At 23.3% G+C, this 24,185-nt stretch overlaps 2 protein-coding genes across 5 annotated transcripts; both read right to left on the bottom strand.

Moving 5' to 3' along the window:
- Window positions 1–1,137: 1,137 nt before the first annotated feature.
- Window positions 1,138–24,185, bottom strand: LOC129610148 (prestin). Of its 4 annotated transcripts, none has more exons than XM_055522552.1 (8): window positions 24,029–24,185; window positions 4,737–4,913; window positions 3,528–3,794; window positions 3,104–3,393; window positions 2,300–3,043; window positions 2,093–2,241; window positions 1,878–2,034; window positions 1,138–1,769 (listed from the first exon to the last, which is right to left on the bottom strand). In XM_055522552.1, the coding sequence occupies exons 2-8, from the start codon at window positions 4,738–4,740 to the stop codon at window positions 1,389–1,391; spliced, it is 1,992 nt and encodes a 663-aa protein (XP_055378527.1). In that variant the 5' UTR covers window positions 4,741–4,913; window positions 24,029–24,185; the 3' UTR covers window positions 1,138–1,388. The 4 variants fall into 4 exon arrangements, with proteins under 4 accessions (XP_055378527.1, XP_055378526.1, XP_055378528.1 ...); XM_055522551.1 differs by lacking the exon at window positions 24,029–24,185 and adding an exon at window positions 20,779–21,154; XM_055522553.1 differs by lacking the exon at window positions 24,029–24,185 and adding an exon at window positions 15,187–15,203.
- On the bottom strand, window positions 22,704–23,936 carry LOC129610149 (probable U3 small nucleolar RNA-associated protein 11). The gene is made up of 2 exons (XM_055522555.1): window positions 23,632–23,936; window positions 22,704–23,573 (listed from the first exon to the last, which is right to left on the bottom strand). Exon 2 carries the CDS (start codon window positions 23,571–23,573, stop codon window positions 22,806–22,808), a length of 768 nt encoding a protein of 255 aa, XP_055378530.1. The 5' UTR covers window positions 23,632–23,936; the 3' UTR covers window positions 22,704–22,805.

A 24,185-nucleotide genomic window follows, 5' to 3' on the forward strand; every position in this document is an offset into this window, starting at 1 on the left:
AAAAAATACGTTTTTCAAAATATTACATACATACATACATATACCGTTTAAAAAACGTCTTTACCATTTATATGGATAGTAATGTAGTTTTTACGTTTGAAAATTATAAAACAACAGTATCTTTCAAACGTTAATTAATCCTTATTAACCTATTAGTTACCAACCAAATTACAAATCACATTTAAAATTGATAATCAAAACAGTTTTTTAAATGCATATTAAGGAAGACACACAAAATGTGAAGGTAGATTTCATGTCAATTTTTAATATTTCTTGCTCATGTTCACAATATGTAGTTTTTTCTTTCAGTGTCTGATGGTTTTTGACAAAATTTAACGAATTATTTTTTTTTCATAAACTCGAATCCTATTGTTCATTAAAAAAAATTATCTTAAAAAATAAGAAAAAAGTTCAGTATCAGCGAAGGAAGATTTACTTCAAGTAAAAAAAATCAATAAGTTAGTAACTTGTACGTTATATGAGTTAAAAACTTTTTTAAAAATTCTGATTTTGGACATTACATATTTACAAACTAAAAAAATCTTTGACAAAGATGGTTCACAGCTGGAAGGGCAATTTAATGAGCATTAAAATAAATGCATAGATTTGGATATCTGTTCCGCTCTTTTTTGCTGGAAGGGCATAATTGAAGGTTTTTTATAAACATCAATTTTGAGGTTTTGTCATTCGTGAAGGAATGCGAAAAAAGGAAAATCGCTGTTATTTTTTTGTGCGACTTTTTATATTCTATCCTATATTATACCCTGTTTCGAATGTTCTACCTAATTTAGAGTCTCAACCACCCTACATATAAAGAAAAGAAAAAGCTCAATCAGGCACTATTTACTGGCGGGTTATTTTAGTTGGCCCAATATTGTAAAAATTAAATATTGTGGCTATAAAATCAATTGAATCTACTTGACCGACTAAATGTAAATTAATTTTTTTAACAATAGCAATAGAAAATAATTAATAGCGGAAGTATTTTGTACTTCGTGCATTTTAATTGTTTTGACAAAAGTATTGAACAATACGTACTGGTACCTATTCTAAAATTTTCTTGGCATAGAGATTAATAAAAACGAACGCTTCATTTTAATTTATTATAAATAATACAAACGTACATTTTTTCTTTTATCAATAATTTTGTTCCATACAATTTGTTCAAAACTGTAACAGCTTCATTTTAAATTATTTTTTGTAACAAAACTTTACTTATTAATAAATTTATTACATTTTTTAAATTTCTAAATACTATGTAACATTAATATTAACAATAATATGAAATAAAGTATAAACACGGATCTACTATATTTTTGTAAAGCTTAATTTACAAAAAATTTTAAGTAGGGAAATATTAAGTAAATTTTTTTAAGTATTTGTTCTTGTCACGTATTATGATAAGCAGTTCCTAATAAAACAGCATCATGAATTGTTGGTAATATCACAAATGGACCTTCTCCTAAAGCCATACTATGTATTAGAGTGTCATAAACACGATCTGATGGAGCTGCTAAATATAGTCTTACACCAATTAATTCCATTTCTTTTAATACATCTGTTAACACATGACAACCAGCTACATCTAAATGACCAACTGCCGCTAAATCTATAACCAGTGTTTGGAAAGATGGTAAAAAATTATCCCTTTCGGTTGGTCCTAGCATACTATTTCTTCGAATTTGAGTACTGTTTACTTTAATTGATTTAAATAAACATTTTTTGTATCCGCTCATAGTAGCAAAATTTAATGAACCAGAATAATGAAACTGCAAATTGAAAGTAGGAAAAAAATAAATAATTAATCAAGTTAATATTTTTCAAAATGATAATATGAACATTTTGTTAAATTAAATACATATGTGTGAATAACTAACAATTTTTATTCCTGCAGGCTCCACTGCATTTTTATGACGATCCAAACACACATATACGCCCGTTTCTGAATACGGTAGTGTTCCCATCAAACAATAGTAAGGTTTGATACTTTTCAAAAAAAAGGCACCTGTAGCCACAATTATTCCAATTGCCAAACTATGAAATTTTAATTCTAGATTTTCATGTTATAAAAACATAATTTTGTTAAACTTACCCAATATCATAATCGATTATGACTACAGAAAAAAATGTTATTAACCATATAAATAACTCCATTTTCCCTTGTTTCGCAAAAGTTTTAACTTCCTTAAATTGCATAAACATTCCTTTAAGCGCAACAATAATGATACCAGCCAAAACACACTTAAATATATAATAATTGGTAATGAAGAAATCACGATAGATTTTTGTTAAAACTTACTCTTGGCAACGTTTCAAAAAATGGTCCGATTACCAATAATATTAATAAAATTAGCAAGGCCGCAATCAATGAGGATATTTGTGTTTCACCTCCTGTTTGCTCTTGAATTAATGATCTTGATAAGGAACAGCACATTGGCATACAGGAAAAACATCCACCAACAAGATTACCAAGACCAAGTGCAACTAACTCTTGATTTGGTTTTATCTCATAAGCATGTTTCTTAGCAAATAATAACCCCATTGATATAACAACAGAAAAACTTACAATTGAAATAGCTATTGCATCAATCCACAATTTATTAATTAATTTTAGTGGTGGGAAAAATGGTTCTGGTAAACCAACTGGAATTTCTCCAACAACTACTATACTATATTTTTCTGTTAAACCTGAATATTTTGATATTAAAGTACCACCTAGCACAGCCATAAATTCTGCGGGCAAAGGAAATTTACATCGTTTTGATAGCGCAGGTTTTGCCACTTCATTCATTATCATCATAAAAAATATTATACAAATTGAAAATACAAATGTTGCCACATTAATTTCAGATATATTTTCTATGACGGCTATTAAAGTGTATATTATTTTAAATGCACCCTTAAATCTTGGTATTGTAATACCAAAGACATCTTTAAGTTGACTAGTAACTACGTGAAAAGCTGCTGCTGTCGTAAAGCCCTTAACAAGTGGATCAGTAAGGAGCGAAGATAATTTTCCAAGTCTAAATATAGCCATTACTAACTGGAAAATGAATGAAACAAGTAAATATCAAATTAACAAGGGGAAGACGAATAATTTTACATGAATTATGCTAGTTGCAATTGCAAGTGCTGTTACAACTTGAATAGGACTGTAGAATTCTTGTGAATCGACATCGCCATTTGATATTATGTTTGTTGAATTGCTGATTAAGAAAGAGTCAATTGAACTATGCGTTTGGACTGCTTTCAATGTCATAAGAGCTATAACAGCAAATGTTCCTATTGATATATGGCGTGATGTACCAAAAATCATATAAACTAAAACTGGAAAGAACGCCATATAAAGTCCTACTTTTGCTTCAACACCAGCTAACATTCCATAAGCCATCCCTAAAAAGTAAAATGTAGTTAGTATAGTTGATTAATACGGTTGCCGACTTTAATTTGGCTCTTATTTTTTTTTATATAAGAATAATTTAGTCTTGTTATAATAGTCTTGTTATAATAGTTGAAATTTTCCATACCTTGAGGTATTTGCATCACAGATACTGTGATTCCGGAAGTTATATCACCGATTAAATTTTTTTTGAATGAATATTTTGGCAGCCATTCTAAAATTGGTATTAATCCACGAAATAATTTTATACAATTAAAACTTCTACAATAATTTTTAAGTACAGCTGGAATGGTTTTGTAACGTGTTTCATAGCTTGTCTCTTCAATAACAGCCTCTTGTGTAAGTACTTTACGGTTAATAGAATAATTTGGCAAGGATTTTGGTTTTTCGTCAGCTAAAGTAAAAAAAAAATTTATAAAAATAAATTAGAAATTTGAGATCTAGTAATTTATATCGCTTATATAACTAAATACATATATATAAAAAAATTGTAATTTTTATTCCAATGAAACGTTCTCAAATCAAGTTTAGTTCACCGACTTCTGCAATGTGCAGCATATATGTATAAGGCATATAAGTTTAAATTTGCATCTTTACGAGATTTTAACGTATTGCATATTATTAGTAAATCTGTAATATGTTATTAACAAGCACATACATATATGTGTGTGTGTACATGCCATTAATTACGTTGTCTGCCTTTAAAACTATTCCTTTACAAAATCAAGTAGTACTTAATTTTTTATAAAATCATATAACAAAATTTTGCAATGTGCAAGTAAAAATATATTTAAAAATAATTTTTTTTGTGGTAAACAAAAAAAAGTCATGCAACAAAGGGTTAATAAATTTCAGATTAAGTTCTTGTTATGTGTAATTAATCACTTTTAAGTATAGAGTTTTGTTAGGTTTAAGAAAAAATTAAATTCTGAAATTATAAAGTTAGGAAACCTTTTTGGTTTATGAAATTATCTTTCCTCAAACAGTAAAGTGTTAAATATTTACTAAATGGTAAGTTTAAGTAATTTTAAAGCGAATCTTAAAGGAAAACAGAGGGAAAAATGGGAAATTGCAGCATAAAAAATTGGAAAAATATAATAATGTTATGGGACCTAAAACTGCAATAAATTTGTCAAATCGTTATTGTAGAAATAAAAGAATATGGATGGCATGCATAGGAAACTTATGTAATAAAAACAATAGTCAGCAAGCATTTAAGATAAAACAAATTTGTTTTATCTTAAATGAACGGAAATAACGTATATATGTATCTTTCAAATAATTATTATTATATTATAATGTAATATATATGTATAATTGTTTACACTATTCCTACTCATTTTTCGTGTCTTCAATTTGAATTTTTAAATATTCAATATATTTTGAAAATTTGGTGTCTTATTTTATAGACTTTTCATGTAAATTCCAATGTACTTAAAGGATGTCATCAATCTTCATGTTTACTAGCATCAAATACCACTTCAGTAATGTATGTGCAATATTAAATTTTCACCTGTAATAAAATTGAAAAATTTATTATAAAATTAAAATTATAGTAAATAATAGATTGAAATAAATTTATTAATTATTTTAATTCTTAAGGTTTAAGGTTTTAAACTCTTAAGGTTTATAAAAATTATTATTAATTTTTATTAATAAATTTACAAATAAATTTTAATATATAATTACAATTTCACAATAGTTGTAAATAGTTATTAGATTTATGCAAAATTTTAATTATATTTTTATTAAGATATTTTATAATATTATTCACTCATATCTTCTCAAACGCACCACCTCTCGTGGTGATGGAATTATTGTCAACAACTTATACACAAAGAAAAAGGATTTTTAATTAAATCTTTGTTTTCGAATTATAAAGTTTTTAAAATTTCCCACATATTTTTCGAATACAACAACATAATATTATTGTTTTTAAAAAATTTCCTAAATACGTTAAATAACCTCTATAATGTTTGTATGCATGTAAATATGTATGTTTTATTGAAAATGTAGTTTAAATAGAATTGTAATACGTAATTTGCTCTAATAATAAATTGGTAGAGGACTTTCGTTTTTCATATAATATTCTTCCTCAATTAAAGTTTAAAAACATATACACATATGTACATACGTATATATATAATATGTAAAAATGAGCTTTTTGTGTTTTCATTTTTAAATTAAATGAAATAAAATTGTCGTAAAGATAAATTAAAAAAACAAAAATTATTTCACAATAGTGTGAGAATGATCAAACCAAAAATAAAATGGAGACGATAATATTGAAATTTGGCAAAAATTCAAAAAATAATAATATGGTACATGGGTATGTGATATTTTTTGTTAAAAAGAAATAATCATGTAACTTTTTAGTTTTTTAAGGTTATGTAAGGTTATTAAACTTTGAAAAATAATATAAGATATTTGAAATTAATTAAAAAATTATTATTATATGTTAAACTATTTAAGACCGTTAGTATAAGGTTATGGTCGTTTTAATATTATTATAATTGATTTTCCAAAAGATTTCCTCCGTTTCTGTAAACAATTCAACAACATCACACTATATTCAATGTAATTATCCGATTTTCTTAATTTTGAGATTAATATTCATGTATGTTAGCTATGTTTTACGTACGTATATCTGTAATAATATTTTTTCTTATATAGAAACTGTCTTTATTAAAATATGCAATCATATAATGCAACAAAATATTAAACAATATAATAATAAGATTGTCATACACGAAATACTATAATAAACTTTTAGCTCAAGAATAGCTTTTAATGGGGTTATTCTATTGCAATAATTGAATATTTTGTTTACATTCGTTGAAAATCTACTGTTTGTATTTGAGTTACGATCAATTAATTTATATTGTAAATTCTTAAAAAATGATCTATAATCATATATTAATATTCTTATGTATCACAAATAAAAAATTATTAACTAAAGAATATTTATTTAATTAAAACAATTAAGAATAAATGTAGTTGAAATAATTTGCTATATTTAAGCACAAAACTTGTACACAATTCATACACAAATATTAAAAAATTTAAGTTGAATATTTTAATATTTTTGTTGTTCTCCAAATCTCTTAAAGTACTGAACTCCTAAAATAATAATTAGACAATTTAATTTAAAAAAAAATAAAAAAAAAATTAAAAAAAATTGACACTGAAAACATTTTATTAATTTAATGATTATTGTTGTGTCAACAAATAATAATTTATTGTAGAGTGGTATATGGTCATAAACTGAAATATAAGTTTAAAACTTTTTTGAAATTATAATTATGAGACTATTTCATTTAAAATTGCTTTATGACCTATTTTATCACTGATGTCAAAATTTATTTAAATTATAATGTGAATTTAGCATCTTGGCAATTCAATAATTTAGTAATCTCGTATTTCTATTTTGTAAAATCTTCAACATTTTATTTATATTTTTCAACTTTAATTATATGATTTTGAACTAACTTTCAACTTTTTCTTAAACTTAGCTCTGTGGCAACAAGGCTAAACTCTTAAATCCGAATTAGTTGTTTCATTTGTTAGAATTATCCAAACCGAACCTAATTTTGGATTACTTTGTATTATGTTAATCATCGGTTATGATTAACAAATATTTTTATACCGTAAAAATTTTTCTCTTTATATTTTTTCATCTTTATTATTGAAATTAATAATACCATTATACTCATACATATTTATCTAACTATTTCAAACCGTTATTTAGATTTGATTATTAAAGTATTTATTTCTTTGAATTAACTTAATCATGAAATTTGTTGAGAAAACGAGATCTATTATAAAGATAGATGACATTTTTAAGTATATGGGCTGTAAAACTAAATCTTAAATAATCGTTTAAACTTTTTGCCTTTTGTTTAGCGTATCGGTAAAACCGTATTGTGTATACAATAAGGAAGGTTATGTGATGGCAATAGATGTGATCGAGACATATCGAGCTTTCTGTAGGAACGCACTTCTCCATGGTAGAGAAGCGTAAATAAACTATTTTTAGCAACCTGTCCGTCTGTCGATCCGCGTGTGCATGCGTGAATCTCAAGTTCGGCTGAACCGATTTTGGTGAAATTTTATATGTAAGTTTATTTCGATTATAGCATGGATTGATCAACTTTTGGGGTATATTAGGCCTCGGGAACGGGACCTTTTAATGGGCCTGTTTTATATTTTTGATCATTTTGAAGAAAATATTCAACAGATTTACTTGAAAATTCGTATATAAGCTTGATTCGACCATCCGGGAACATCTTAACTCCGGGAACCGGAAGAAATCAGGTGCCAGCAACTGGACGTTTACTACGGGCCAAATATACATTTTTGCGTGTATAACGAAAAATAATTAACCGATTTCATTGAAATTTAATCACGGCTCGGAAACTGATCTGGTGGCCGATTTTACATTTTTTGCCATATCTACGGAACGAATTGATGAAATTTCTTGAAATTTAAAATTTGAATTTTGGTTGTTACCAGAAGTTACTGACGAAGTTTTCGCATAATTCGGACAGTACAAAATGAAACTCTACTATGAGCCAAATTCACATTTTTCTAGATATGTTAACTAAAAGCTTATTAGTGTCCTTAAAATTGTAAAGAAGCATTCAAAACGCATTTTCATAATCTTCTAGAATACTTTTACTAATCTAGACTAATCTAGAATTTTTTAAACAGAAATATATTCTAAAATATATTTATTATATTTTTTTTCATATTTTGATATTAGAATTTTTTTGATCGGATTATTGATTAACTGTTATCATAAAGCAGATGTATGCACACATGTACACATATGTACATATTTAAATTTTATTGATTCGTCCTAGTTATTAAAATAAATAATGAAAATTATCCAATAATTCTGGTTTATTAATACAAAGGTAATAAAAAATTATCATGCTTTTTTAGTATTGAAAATTAAAAATAGTATGAATTTTTAATAAATAAAATAATAAATCATTTGACTAAAAATTAAAAATTGACATTGCGTTGTCAACTTTTAGTAAAGAAGTGAATTTCTCGTGAAAAATTATACTTAACGTATGTTATGTACTTATCAGAAGGTAAGGGAATTTGTGCTCGTGCGAATCTTTTAATAGCTAAAGCTACTTTTTAAACTCTTTTACTTTTATTTATCCATGCATGTTACTTTTTTTTATTGCAAATTATTTCAATATCACGTGCTTATTAATAATCTTCAATATTTTTTTCTTTTATTTTCTTTATAATTATTATTGTGATTATCAAAATATCAGGAAGCAAATTAAAAAAAAAATTAATTACAACCATAATAGCAGAAAATTATTATAGTAAGCCGGGTAGATAATGGTAGTAATTGAGAGAAAAAAATTAATGTAAAAAATTTTAAAGCTTTGTTGGTATAGCTAGTGTTAATTTGTACAAAAAAAAACTAAATTTTCTGTGAAGTGGATCGACTTAAGATTATTTGTATAACAAATAAAACATACAAGTATGAATGTAGAGATAATGTTAAAGATAAAATGATAAGAACGCAAGTAAGTATATTGTATGAACTGGAAAATACCAATAAGGAAAAATTGTCAAAGCGAACAGGCGCTGCCTTTTAGTTTTTTTCTAAATTTATAGGAAACTTTTAACAGTATTCTCTAGTTATATGTGTATACATACTAAAGTCCAGTTATATAATACTCGTATGCATACATAAATAATTTAAAATTGTATAATTGTGCTATTTTTTTATAATTCGGCTAAACTTTTAATCTTTTTGATTGTTTTACAATTAGGTAATTATTAATAGCATTTACGTATGAAATTTTTTATAACTAATTGGGAATTAAATTAAAACACTTAAAGAATTCAATTGGGAATTAAAATTGACTACGAATTAAATTATCAAAACGTGTGTCATATGAGCCTTTAACTCTGATGGATTGCTAAAGTACAAGGTCCAAAATAGTACATAACTATGTTATTAATATTATATAATTAAATTATTTTAGCCAGTTGTTTTAGTATAAAATAATTTTGTCCATTGAATGTACATACATATATATGAATTAATAAAATAACTATATTATCACTAGTGTATCTTTACTACATTTTATTACAATTTTTAATTATGCATTTTCCACATGCTTTTAAAACACTATGAGAGACAGAGGAAAATGTTATATGGGTTAACTTTCAGATCTCATTGTAGCGCATCCAAAAAAAAAACAAAAAAAAAATAACATTAATTTTTGAGAAATTTCGAGTTTTTAAAAAAAATTTAAAAAACAATAATTCTGATTTGACGACCTTTATCTCTAGAACTTTGGCTCAGATCAAATTGATTGTAAGATCAAAAATTATTTCTTTAATTAGTGTAAAACAAGCCCCTAATGATAACTCTTCGATGCATGGTTCCAAAGTATTAAGAATTTATTTATATGCAGGAAATATCTGGTACATTTTTATTCCAACAGACTGTAGCTCGAAAATGGATATATCTAGACACACATTCCTTCTCCACCCTGTATATAGCAACGAAAACACATTGTGTATAACACATCATATAGCTATTGAATTTCGAAGGAATCTTATGTTCACACTTTAAAATTTATTTCATATGCATAAGTAAATTACATACATATTTTGATATGTATTTTTTTGAATCCCATATGGAAAATTTATGACAAATAATAAATGTATTAAATTTTTATATGATTTTTTCTGAAAAATTGTTTTTTTTTTTTTATTTTTTCTTAATAAATATATTGAGTTTTATTGACATTGTAATCAATTAAGATATTATTGCCTTTTATATATTTACAAGAGTGTGTAAGAAGTATAAATAATAATTTATTTGCATTTGGGTTTTTTCCGATAAGCAATTTTTTATCAATTTAAAATTTGTTTAATTGTGAAAATTTATCCATAAAATAACGTGATAACGTCATAATATAAATAGATATTGATAATGTTATAGCTACTGCGATTTTTATTTTTTATATTTATATAAGATCATAAAAGAATTAAAAATTTTTAAATAACGTAAATTAAACGGTTTAATAGATTTAATTTAATAAAGATTAAAGAATATTTATTTGGACTTTATTATTGGAATTGCAAAACTTTATTTATAATTTTAATAATATTATAAATGAAGTATTACAGTTATTTTCTTATTACTAACTTAAGCAAATAATTAAGAAGAGATTTCCTTATCGGCATCTATTCTGATAGATATTAAAAGGATATTTATTGGTACTTATTCTAATAGAAATTAAATATTATTAAATTTTTTTTATTTAATTTTTACTATATGCATATAGGAACTATTTAATGAACACTGAATTAAAATTAGTCTTTGTTATATAATATTTACCAAAAAATTTATGATAACGTTCTTTTGACGGCGCGTATAACAATAATAAAATAATATTTAACTGTATAATAGTAATTATATTGTTATAATTCCACTTTCAAATACGAAATATTTTTGAGACAATTTGAATAATTATTATAAACTTTTTTATATAAGATTTTAAAATTTTATAATTTACTTAATATTGTTTAAAATTTTTATATAATAACGTCTTATTTATCTATATAATTAAAGTAAAAGAAATTTAAATTAATCTATTGTGGTATATATATAGATAATTAAGTCTATATAAAGTAGTTTTTATTATACAATAATATGACAATTTAGTTATTTATATTTAATATAGAATATGATTTAAAATGTCTGAACTAATGATAAGACTTTATTTGAATACAATGTTTTACAAATATCTTAGGTAAATTATAAGAATTTAAGAAATTTTTAAATAATTGGTTAATTATTTAATTATATCATGTACTTAAATAATAATAAATGTTATTATACGTGATAATATTATTTGTTCATTTTACTGTATGGATTTTTTTTTTAAATTTTAGTATATTTACACATAAAAATTAATGTAGACATAATATACATTGTATATTGATACATTATATGGTATTTCCTATTATGGCACATACTTAATATGCATTGCTTTAAAAATTAAATATTGTGATTTTTAAATTTTTATCATTTCAATCATAATTATAGATTTAAATATTTATTTGGTGTTAAAAAATAAATTCCTATAATTTTTATTTATTGCACATGTTTCCGTATAAAAAATATTTATTTTACATGCAATAATTTATTAAACTATGCGTACAGGGTGTTTCGTATAGGGTAGCAAATAATTTCAGGGATGATTCTTTGATCAATTGAATTAAATGCAGGAAAAATCTAATATCTTTTTTTCAACAGGATGTAGCTCGAAAACCAGTATATTCTGCATCTACCCCCTTATTGCTGCAAATTGATCAAAAAGTCATTCCTGAAATTATTTAACACTTTACGCGAAACACCCTGTATATCTACTTAAAATAATCTATATATTATGTATTACGAAAACCATCATAAAAAATTTTGAATGCACCGAAATATAATATCACGAAATTTTATAAAGAAAATAATTTAAATATCACTGTATTTCCTTACATTGCGAATAAAATATATTTTTTTTTGTAATCTTTATCTCCTAAATTGAAAAGAAACTCGAGAGCGTCGAAAACTGGAATCTTAAAAATTTCCTATCAGAAGAAATTTTTGATACAATTTGAACTTGAACACATTTTCATCTTTTGTATGTTATATATGTAAGTCTGTACACTTGAAAATGTAAATATGTATAAACTGACCCGGTACATGTCAATATAGGTAATTAACCTATATAAATTTAAAAAAAAAATTTTATTTTTTAACTAAGATTTTATGCACTGTTTTTTGTTTAAATTTTGTTAAACTCGTAAATTGTTCATAATTTGTGATATATTAAAATTAAATTTTCTCAAGATAAAAAAATTAAATCTATAGATTTTGTATTATTAAATAAATTATGCATTGCACTTATTGCGATTTTTGTCATATAGGTTGTTGTTTGAGACTGCTTTGAATATCATTTAAAACATGAATTGGCTTATGATATTTGATGCATGCCACAATTCACTTTATATTGTTATAAATGTATATGTATAGATAATTTAAATTTAAATTACGGAGAACTACATTTATTACATACATACAGTAAGTAAGATACTTCCCCTTTATAATACGACATAATTTATTTTTATATAGCATAACTATATATACACATGTATGTTTGTTACATTTATAGCATATAATATAGTAACAGTTCAACTATAAAACTTTAAAAATTATCAAAAAAGTTTTTAGCATGTTAACAAGTAAAAAAAATTTGATGTGATCAACACATGAACGATCGCAAGGAGTATTGTCTAGTTTAGCGGAAGTGTTGAATAAGATTATGAAAACACCCTTTAAATATTTTTTTTAACTTTTGAGGACGCTAGTAAGATTTTAGTTAACATATGCCATCCCAATTCCATGAAAAGTTCGTCAATTACTTCCGGAAGCAAACCGAACGAAAATATTCAATTTCAAAAAATTAGTTTCTTATTGATTGATAACTTTCTTTAAATGCCCAAAAATTTAAATAGGGCCACAGTAAAGACATCTCTTATTTACGCTTCCCTAACACTGAGCAATGCTTTTCCAAAGAAAACTTGACATGCGAAATTACATGCCATCACATCGCCTCCCTTGTTATGTGCAACGCGGTCGCTAAAAAAAATTTTTTTTATTTTATGCTGTCGCTTTCAAATTCATTAACAATTAGCACTGATGTGCAATTTCTGTTAAATTTGTGTATTGTGTTAAATATATGTACTTATTTATATTTCATATGTATGTATAGTCGTTATTATGTGTATTCAATATTATCATATTTATGTATAAAGATATACTATTAATGCTCTTGAGTTTGGAGATGGAAGGCATCGAAATCTGCTGAAGGGGCACTAATTTTTATGTTACACTAAATTTTCAATCTTGTCTCAAATTCTAAAATTATCATAAATTTTACTTTTAATTAAATTAAAATTTGATTAAGTATTAATTTTATAAGCTATTTTAGTCTTTATTTAGAATAAGACCTAAGAATCAGTCATATGATACCTTCAGATTGTCTATACGCTTATGTATAACAGCTTAATTAAATCATGGATTTTACTTTTGTGAAACTTTTTTTTCCAAAAATATTTTGTAATACTTTTTATCACAATAAATTAAAAGTCTTTTGTTTAATGTTAAAAAATTTTCGAATTTTTTTTTAGCAGTCGCTAAAAATATGATTAGTAAATTTTTGTGGTATATTGACGTATATTGCGTAAAATTATTGCGCTTTTAAATGTTTTGTTTTTTTATTGAATTTGATAAGAAAAAAATTCTTTGTTTATTACACATTGTGTAAACATATTTATTCTGAATAAAATAAAAGATAACCAAACGCCTAGTTTTTAATTGACAAATAAAAATAATTTCATGTTTTTTCAAGTAAAAAACTTGCAAATTCTCATAGGGTGCGTTCCTTACCTGCTTTGTTATTAGAAAAGTTTAAATATCTTTATTTTAAGGTATAAAATTTTATTTTATCATTTAATTATTTTGCAATAATAAGTTATGCTACAAAATTACATAATAAGCAATAAGTTCTATAAATATAGGTGTTTTATAATAATTTCACATCTTTTTTTAAAATTAAATTTGCGATATGATAATATTTATGGCGCAAACAGTCAAATTTCATAATTAACAACGGCTTATAAAAAAGTAAAACAATAGAAAATTTTCTATCATTTTATGATTACTAGTGTTAGAATAAGTGTTATATTAAGTAGTTAGCTTCACTTAAAATATAAATTTTCTTGTCTTGTATAATTAAATTATATTTTGTATTATAATTTTTTCAATTGTCACTTAATTCTTACCATATTTTAAAAATGTTTGTATAATGCCGAAAAAATTAGATATTTATACGATGTATAAAATTATAACTTTTAAACATTGAATATTATTTAAAAAACTAATTAAGTTTGAATTGAAGTACGCTTTATCCATAAGTATACTTGTATTTATATATATATGAAAGTATATATATATATATATGTTCTTAGAATTTATCCGCAAAATAATTTTTATGGTAATTTTCTTATTATCATTCAATTATTCCGCTTGATATTCTAAATGACAACACTGTATTTTAAGAATTCCGCATACAAACACATTCTCCCGTATATAAATATGATATATAGTAAATAGTTAATATCAATAATAATTAATGGCTTATGTATGTAGAACCAGTTTATAGAAAGTTAATTAGCAGTAATGTATAAATTATTTAAAATTAAATTTTTATTTTTTAAAAGAGTCAGTACATATTTGAATAAATGAGGAAAGAAAAAAAATCGAAAAGTACATACATACATACATACATAAAACCGGTGTACTGATTGAATATGTCTACAACATTTATTTAAATGTTAATGTACAATTGTTTCTAATAAGTCTTTGCCACTAATACTTTTGCAATAGATGTTAAATCTATTAGATTTGCAATGTTAAATCTATTAAATTAAATGGAAATTGCATCAAATGCTCCATATAAATATTTATGTTTATTTGAAATGTGAATATTATTATTGCACGCATTGGTTATAACGTAGTCGTTATTGTGAATTTTCAAAAATTTGTGAATTTGAAAAATGTTGTGATGCGTAAAATTATATACATATATGTATGTCTACATGTACATGAATTTTTTTCCTAATTTTTCCAAATTCTCAATATATAATCAAATTATAATAAAAAATTACAAAATTATACAAACATTATAATTTCGGCCACTATATTCTTTCCAAGCTTATTGAACTTTTCGGTAATCTTTTCAAAATTTCATTCGAAACATGTTTCAAACCCTTGTTCATATGAAATTTCATTTTTTTTTATATCAATAATTTTGTTTTTTGAATTGATAACCTTCAATATTATACATACTAAATTTTTTTTTTGCATTATACAAATTTTATAAGATTCTTTTAATTTAAATTAAAATTCAAAACAGTATGAGTAAGTAAATTATACTCGTACATTCTGAACTAAGTATAGAAATTATGAGAAGCACAATTTCATATTCTGACTATAATAGTTTTATAAAAATTACTTTTTATGCTTTTAATTTTTATTCTATTGCAATATTTTGTTTATTAACTTTATTATAAAGGTCCTTGAAAAAAATGATGAAATTTTTGATTTTTTAATTTGCATGTTGACCTTCAAAAATTTTTTTAAACAAAAACAATTATAGTTTAATAATGCTGATTTGTTCAAACGTTTTTTTAAATGTTATTAGTTATTTTAGGGCAGCTTTGAATTATAATTAATGTCTCTTAATTAAATAAAGCAAAATCTTTATAATTTTTTTCATATTTAATTATTTTTAGTATATTTATTTATATACGAATGTTTTTTTAATAATAAATTAATTGAAATACTTATGTATTTTAATGAAAATTAAAAAAAAAATTACACTTAAATTTTTTATTTGATGCAATTTCAAAATAATTAATTACACTTAATCATCAGTAATGAAAGTCACATTATTTTGCATAATTATAGGGTCACGGTGTATGATATTTCTATATGTACATATGTATTCTATATACGTATATAGCAAAAAAGTAATTTATGAATTAAGCATCGCGCAATTATACAACTAAAAATCGTTAAAATATGTTGAGTTGTTATAAAAATTATAAATTATTGCGATAATTTTTATTAAGGTAGTTATTAATTTATCAATATTAAAAAATTTTTCAAGCGTGTTAGTATATATGTATGTAATTGTTAATTATTGATGTGAATCATAATTATAATTTATACTATTAATATTAATAAAATTTTTTAAAAATTATATTCATTTTATAGAGACATTTAATAATAACAATATAAGATAGGAAACTATTGTAATTTTGTGAAAGTGTGTTATAGTTTATCAAATAAGATTTTTAATACCCTAGAGACTATTTAAATTTTAAAATTGGTTTTCGTTATACCCTACACTATGTGCATATATTATTTAATAAATATTGTATAAAGCAAATTTTTTATTTTGAAATCTAAAAGGATAAATTAATTTTGAGTGCAAAATTGCAGATTTTTTTCGATTATTGAAATTTTTTTTTAAAATTATTGATATTATAAGTTTATGTACATATTTTCTTTCTTAAATCAAAAAATATTATTCGTTTTTTACATTTATGTATTTTCTTTTCGGTTTTGTTCTAAATTTATTACCCGACGACAAAAGAACGTTTTAATGAAACCCTAAAAATTAAAAAAAAAATGTTTATCGATTTCAATTTATTTGTGCGTATATATATTAATATATTTATAGAATTTGTAATGTTATTTTATAAATACATATACATATTATGTACATACTGCTTATAAAAAATATTTACAAGAATTATACAATTTTCTGAAACACCTATTATAATAAAATAAAACATTCATTCTTATTAAGGAAATCTTTTATAATAAGTAATCTTTAAATTTTATACCTAAAAACAGTGTTTAAATCTATTTGCAATGAAAATTCTTCAAATGGAAAATATTTAATTTAAAATTTTAAAAAAATAACTAAAAAATATTATAAGCTTTGAGTACATAATAAAGGCTCGCCAACAATATTTGGCCAGCTTTCCGACTGATGCCGGTTACCAAAGATCAAAATCTCCGGTACCTAAAGCTAATCGCCAATAGTTGATGTTATCAGTGTTTCTTTGAACAGAAAAATTAATACGAATTTTGAATAATATACTAATTTTCATTGATTTTTAATAGTTTTGTTGTTTAAGAATTTTAATGGCCAAATATCTTTTAATACATTATGGTTAAATAAATCATAACACTGGCTAATACCTTTGAAAGCGTTCTTTATCGAAATTTTCATATTTTTGAAATTTTTGCAACACTCAAAAATGCATTTCTAATTTAAATATTTTAGATTTCCCTATCAGAATTACACAATCTGAGTTAATACAATGATAAATTTTATACTAGTGCAACACTTAAAATTTAAAAATCCGTGTATATAATATGATCATTGCTCTGTGAAGCTATTCGTTTTCTCATCATATATGTAATATCATTTTGTTGTTAATAGAACACGATAATGGAAAATGTTATATGGAAACAGTAATATACGAAAATATCCGAAATTTTATTTTTAATATATGTATAATGTATACACTGATAATTTGATAGAAAAAATTTATTCTCTTTAAATAATAATTAATGTCCTCAATTAATTACGTATGAAATATATACGTAATTCGTTTTTTATCACAGAGTTAGTTTGAAAAATTTCCATAACAAGTATTTGAACAATGTTTTATTGTATTTTATTCTATGTAAGTACTCGTATATGTAGATATTGATTGTTTTGATAATTTTCCAAGCTAAAAAAGAATTACAATGCAAGCACTTTGATCTTATTTCAAAATTGTTATTAAATTTCCACTTGCTTTCTACACTGTTTTTTTTTTTGAAGCAATAAACATTTACAAACACACTTAGTTGAAATTAAAATAATAATATATAGCTACTAACTATATTAAAGTATAAATAAAATTTGTATAATAAGTGGAAATTTCAAAGATAAGAAATATATTTTATAGATAATTATAATAGATATATTTCAGTTTTATATGTATATAAATAAGTATATAAAATGAAAATATAGAAAAATCACAAAAATTTTTTTTTATGACGCACAACATTTTCAATAAAAACAAAAAATAAAGAAATTAATAACAAGTAAAAACATTTCAGTCGGTATAAACCGATTGAATTATACCCTGCACCTTTCATTGTTGTATAGGAATTACTCGAACCTGTGAAACCATTCTATAGAAACTTTACTGATATGTTTGACCTATAATTGGACATACGACTGCCAAGTTTCATGAATATAAAAATGTATTGCCGAATATTATATAGGGTAGCCATCAGAACCCATGCTGCCATCCCATTAAAATTTTTGGAGCGTATGTAGAATGTAATTGGACGCACATATACAAAAACTCTTTGAGTTGTATCGCAGCTACCCGAACCCGTTGTTCAAATTAGTCCAATTACAATAGGATTCGTCCTTGGTACAAAAGAAACAACTTGTTAAAATTTGGTGTGGATTGCATTATTCCTTTTTGAGTTATCGTGCGATCGGACGGACGGACATGTCTAAATTAACGCAGAATTTTACGCTGAGCAAGAATATGTCTAGAATATATATATATATGTCCATACCGCAGATGATTCGTTCAAGTAGTTACAAACTCCATATACCAAAGTTAATATACCCTTCACGAAGTGCAGGGTATAAAAACCGCAAAATATGAATGTGTGTGCCTTAATAGAAAAATATTAAAAAATTTAAGTTGAGAAACTTGGTACTTATTTTTATTTTTAATATACACATTAAAAATATAATATATGTATATTATGTACGTATACATAAATCTTGTATTAAAAATATTTCTTATTATTCACAGCATCTATTGTTGTGCATATGTGCATTTATTACCGGCAATAATATATATGTATATAAAATTTTAATAGCTGTAACAAATTTATATCATATTTACATACATATAATATGTTATAGAAAATTACGATTACAAGAAAATACTTGACTATAAAGTTAAAAATTAATGTTATGTTAAAAAAGGGCGACAACACTGTTAATTCTCCTTCAGACTCAAAATTTAAAATTTTTTATAAAATTTGCGGATATAAAAAATTTCAAATTCTTTGAATTTGTTTCATTTACTGCGAATTGCATGCATGCAATGAATCCAGTTTAAAATCTATTATTGCAGTATAATAATATGATGGAAATTACGTTTAGTACGTTACAGACAAAAAAAAAAAGTTATTCTTTTTCACAGTCTTAAAAATTATTTCCATATAAAACCTTTTATTTAATCAAAATTCAAAAATAATTATGTAATTCAAATCAGTGCATTTTTTATTTTAGCATTAGAAATAATTGTACCTAGCAAAGTTAATTTACAAAATTTTCACTTTATAATTGTTTAGCATAATTTTTTTGCCGGCAAAATATTTATATTTATTACATACACGAATAATTACATTCATTCATATTAATATTAATCTATTTATGTATATACATAAACACAATTTATAAGCTCGTAGTTGCTTTTCCTTATTTTCAAATATGTATAAAGAATTTTACTTTACTATATGTTTGAAATAAACTTGAAAAATATTGCTTTATTAGTCTATATTAATGTGAATAAAAATAACATACTTATTATAGGCATAACCTTTAAAAAATTCATTTTCAATATTTTAAAAACCGGTATGAAAATAAAATCAGGATATAATTTTTTTTTCCATATTTCAATTTCGTTCAATTTCATTTATAAGGCTTTACTACGTATACAAAGTAGAATTCAGTATAAAAATCGCATTAAATACAGGTGTATAACAGTGCACATGCACTTATCATATAAAAATTTCTTATACTCTTTAACTACAACAATGCACGATCCTTTTCTTATAAGTTATTTCCTTATTATGATTTTTTATATTTGGAAACAAAAATTGAGAATTATTGTTATACTACTATGTGTATAATTTACAATAACCTTGAAAATTTCTTAAAAAAGGTGAAACTAATATTATGCTTCGTTTCTTATATTTAATTTAATAGAAATATTATTTTTTATCACATTCATTATATATGTAAGTATGTGTTTGGATGTGTTAAGTTTATTCTGTTATTTTTTTTTTTTGGCAAATTTTATAAAGAAGAATATTATGGAAAATTTTAAAAGCGGTATTTTCTCTAAAAAAGAAAAGAAATTCGCAATTTATTATGCACATAATTAAATTATATTTTTATTTTTGTAATTTATTATACTTTTTTGCTATATTACCAACTCTATTATTATAATTCATATTCAATTATAAGTGTGTTTATTATCTATATTATTTTTTTTTAAATTTTATAACATTACTCAATATTTTATTTCTATGTCATAATCTTAATCCCAAACCGCATTTTTATCATTGATTCCAAAGTCTTTTCTTTCTAAAGAAAAAAGTAACCTACTAATATTTTGTAGTATATATGTAAGTATGTTTATATACACATAATATGTAAGTATATGCATAAGTATATTACAAATAATTTTTATTTTGATTTAATTAGAACTTTTTGAAAATTTTAATAATTATAAGCATAACATATATGTATGTACATATATAATATGCTTTTCAACTTTATTTGTGATTGGAAAAATTAATAATAACTTTTATTGAATATAACATTATAAAATAATAAAATATACTTAATATGTGTTTTTAGTATTGATTTTAAAACTATTGCACTTACTAAATTGTTCTTTGAATGACGACACAGAAATTATACAATAATAAAAAATATCATGTATAAGTATAATTTTTTTTCCTTCTATTTAAATTTTTGCTTTTTTTTTTAGAAATAAATTTTTTTTTTATTTTTGTTTTCTAAATATATTTTAAAATCTATTAAAAGTATAGTTTATAAATATTTGCTTAAATAATTATTAGCAAAACTCAGGAAAAAAAAAATAATATTTAATTATTTATTTCAATATAGTAAATTTATTATATAAAATACGTGCTTGTAAAAATTATTCATAAAAAAACAAAGAAAAACAAAATCTTAAAGAAAAAGAAATTAAAAATAAAAAAAACGACGGTATATGATTAATTTTGTAGAAGTACGAATACCCGACCCGAACACTTCTGAATTCTAAGGCAATCAATGAATAACTGAATGTTTATTGTTCAATATATTCATTCTAAAATAATGTGATGAAGGTGAAATACACAAACAAATAATTATTTATACACTAAAAAGTTGTTCTAATCAACTTTAGGATATTTAGTTGTTCTAATAAATTTTAGGATATTTTTATAACGTTTTGGTATTATAAAAAATTATACATAATTATATTGGATTTAGCATTTCGTTTTCAGTATAACATAAGGATTTGGAAACTATATGCTTCGCAATACATGTATGTTATTGTAGTACATATATACCCATTTTTTTATATTTTAATTTTTTAAATCTATTTTGTGAAATTATTTTATTTTAAATATCGCAAGTTATATTTAGCATAATATTAAACCTTATTAATTTTAATTTCTTTAATGCGAGATTGTGTATCTCGATTTTTCAGTCTTCTTCATTATTCACTTTCAAATCAAAATTTTCATATTTTTTAACTGGATATATGCAAGTACGAGTATGTTAATCAGTTTTTCAATAATGTTTTTTTAATTAAACAAACTGCATGAATGGTAACTAAATTTTGTATGTGTACATTTTGGAAAAAACGAGATTTGCGATTGTAAATTTTAATACTTAAAAACTTTCTTCAACCTACTCTCGTACCAACTCTCGGGCCCATAATTTTAAAACAATCATTTAGTTTACTCAAAAATTGATTTTTTGAACTATTATTTATGAAAAACAAATTTTTGTGATTTTGAGCGACGTAAAGTTTAATCAATAGTCTAAACGTAAATATTGTATTATGATAAAATATAATATTTACAGATATAGTATTTCTGTATCGTACATAAACATAACGTAGATACAATTTAATTGAGCTATGCATATCATATGGAATATTGAGTATTAGGTTAGAGAATAGAGGGTGAAATGTTAAAGAGTGATTAGAGAATTTTATTATAAAACAAGAGACTTTATTTTGCAAATTGCAATGTTTTTTTTACAATATTTATGAGAATCAAAATGTTAGAAAGAGATATATGATAAATAGAAATTCTTATTAAAATAAAAAATAGAATACATTGTATAAAATTGCAAAAAATATATACATGTGAATATATTGTATTTATGCAGAATAAAGTAAAAACAAAAATTTGAATTAAAAAAAAATGAAAAATTATCACCTTTGAACTTGATAATGCTCTTTAATTAAACACAAGTACTCACTTGTAAATGTTTAATTACGGAAACAGAATTATCTTGTACTTGAACACACTTTTAAATACATGTGTATGGAATATAATAGTTTCAAATTGGAAAATTAAAGTTTAATATCAATTTTTACTAATAAATTGACTATGAAAGAAATGTTCTATTATTATCATATAATGACCATAAAGACCTATTTTTTTTTAAATTAAAAAATACTTTTGAAAAAAAATAAAATAAACTTTGGTTTTAGGTAGTTAAAAAATTTAGAACATTTGAGAAATGAAGCTGAAAAAGAGAAGAAAGCTCAATCAAGAATCATACAATTTGTAAAAATTAAAATTTCATTTATTTTTAGAGTTAATTATTACAATTTGTTTATATGTACATATACATATATATAGGTATTTATAATTAAAACAATCTTTTTATTTTTTTCTTTCATATTTAAATTGAAATACCGGGGCGGATGTCTTAGTGCCAGCTTTAATTTTTTTTGGTTTAAGTGATCTTTTTTGTCTTAAAGTTTTTTTCATTAGTAATTTATTTTGTACTATGCTTAACTCTTTTTCTCGAATTATTCTATTTTTCAATTCATTGTAAACTTTTAAAGTGTCGTTTGGTATTTCATCAATGTCTTCATCTTCAGTATCTTCTTCATCTTCGATTTTTTCCTTTTCAATAATTTTTTTTCTATTGGTTTTGTTTTTCAATGATTCAGAATCAACTCCTAAAACTTTTGCAGGATCAAAATTTTTAGCTTCCTCTTCATCATCAACAAAAAATATATGTTTATTCTTAAAATGATTTGCAGCATCTATCATATGATAATTTGCCTGGATTTTTTTAATTTTTTTCATTTCAATAACTCTTTTCATATTCACATAATTCAAATCTTGAGTTTGCATTAAAAGTTTCTGTTCTTTAGAATCAACATCTTTTTCTTCATCTTCCAATTCATGATGTTCACCATCTTTAATTTTAGATTTAATCATATGATGAAAAAATTCATCTTCATTTTTATTTAAAGCCTTTTTATGTAATTTATGAAGAATATCTTTTTTTGCGTTTGCATCTTTGGCTCTCTCCCTATAATCTTTCTTTTTTTCTAGCAAACCCAAATGACTTCTTTCATGGGGTTGATGTCGCTCTTTATGAATTCTTTGACCTGCTTTAGCGGCATTTTTCCAAGACATCTAAAAATATAATAAAATTAGTGTTCAATTAAATTTTATAACAAAAAATTAGTAATACCGAGTAGCTTTCTGTTACTATTTATTTGTTTATAATTTGCTTGTTAGTGTTTAAACTTTTAATTTCCGCAAGTTTTTTTTTATTTCTGAATTATTTATGCATGTTATGTTATATACATAGATACGTACATAAATTTTCATTTCATTTTCATTTCAATTTTGTTAGTATTTTTTTTTAAAGTGAAGCACTACTTAATTAGACATAAATGTGACTATGTATTTCAATAAACTTCTACTTATGTACATATATATTCTAAATTAGATTAATGTGCATATTTATATCTTCCAAATAACTATACTATCGAAATAAACATTACACACCACAGACTAAACTTACATTCGGATGTATATTAGATTTATTTTCAATAGATATATTGTCAACAAATGTAGGTACTTACATTTTATTAAATTAGCTGTACTTAAAATAATTATAGTTTTAATTTTACTTTTTATTTTCCTATTATTTTCTGACACACTATTTACTCATTTAAAATCAAATCAATGTTTTATTTTTATGTTAATTGTGCACGCATGTTATGTATATGACATTTCAGT

Source organism: Condylostylus longicornis, unplaced genomic scaffold (genome assembly GCF_029603195.1).
Source record: "Condylostylus longicornis isolate FDR11 unplaced genomic scaffold, ASM2960319v2 ptg000044l, whole genome shotgun sequence".
Taxonomy (NCBI): Eukaryota; Metazoa; Arthropoda; class Insecta; order Diptera; family Dolichopodidae; genus Condylostylus; species Condylostylus longicornis.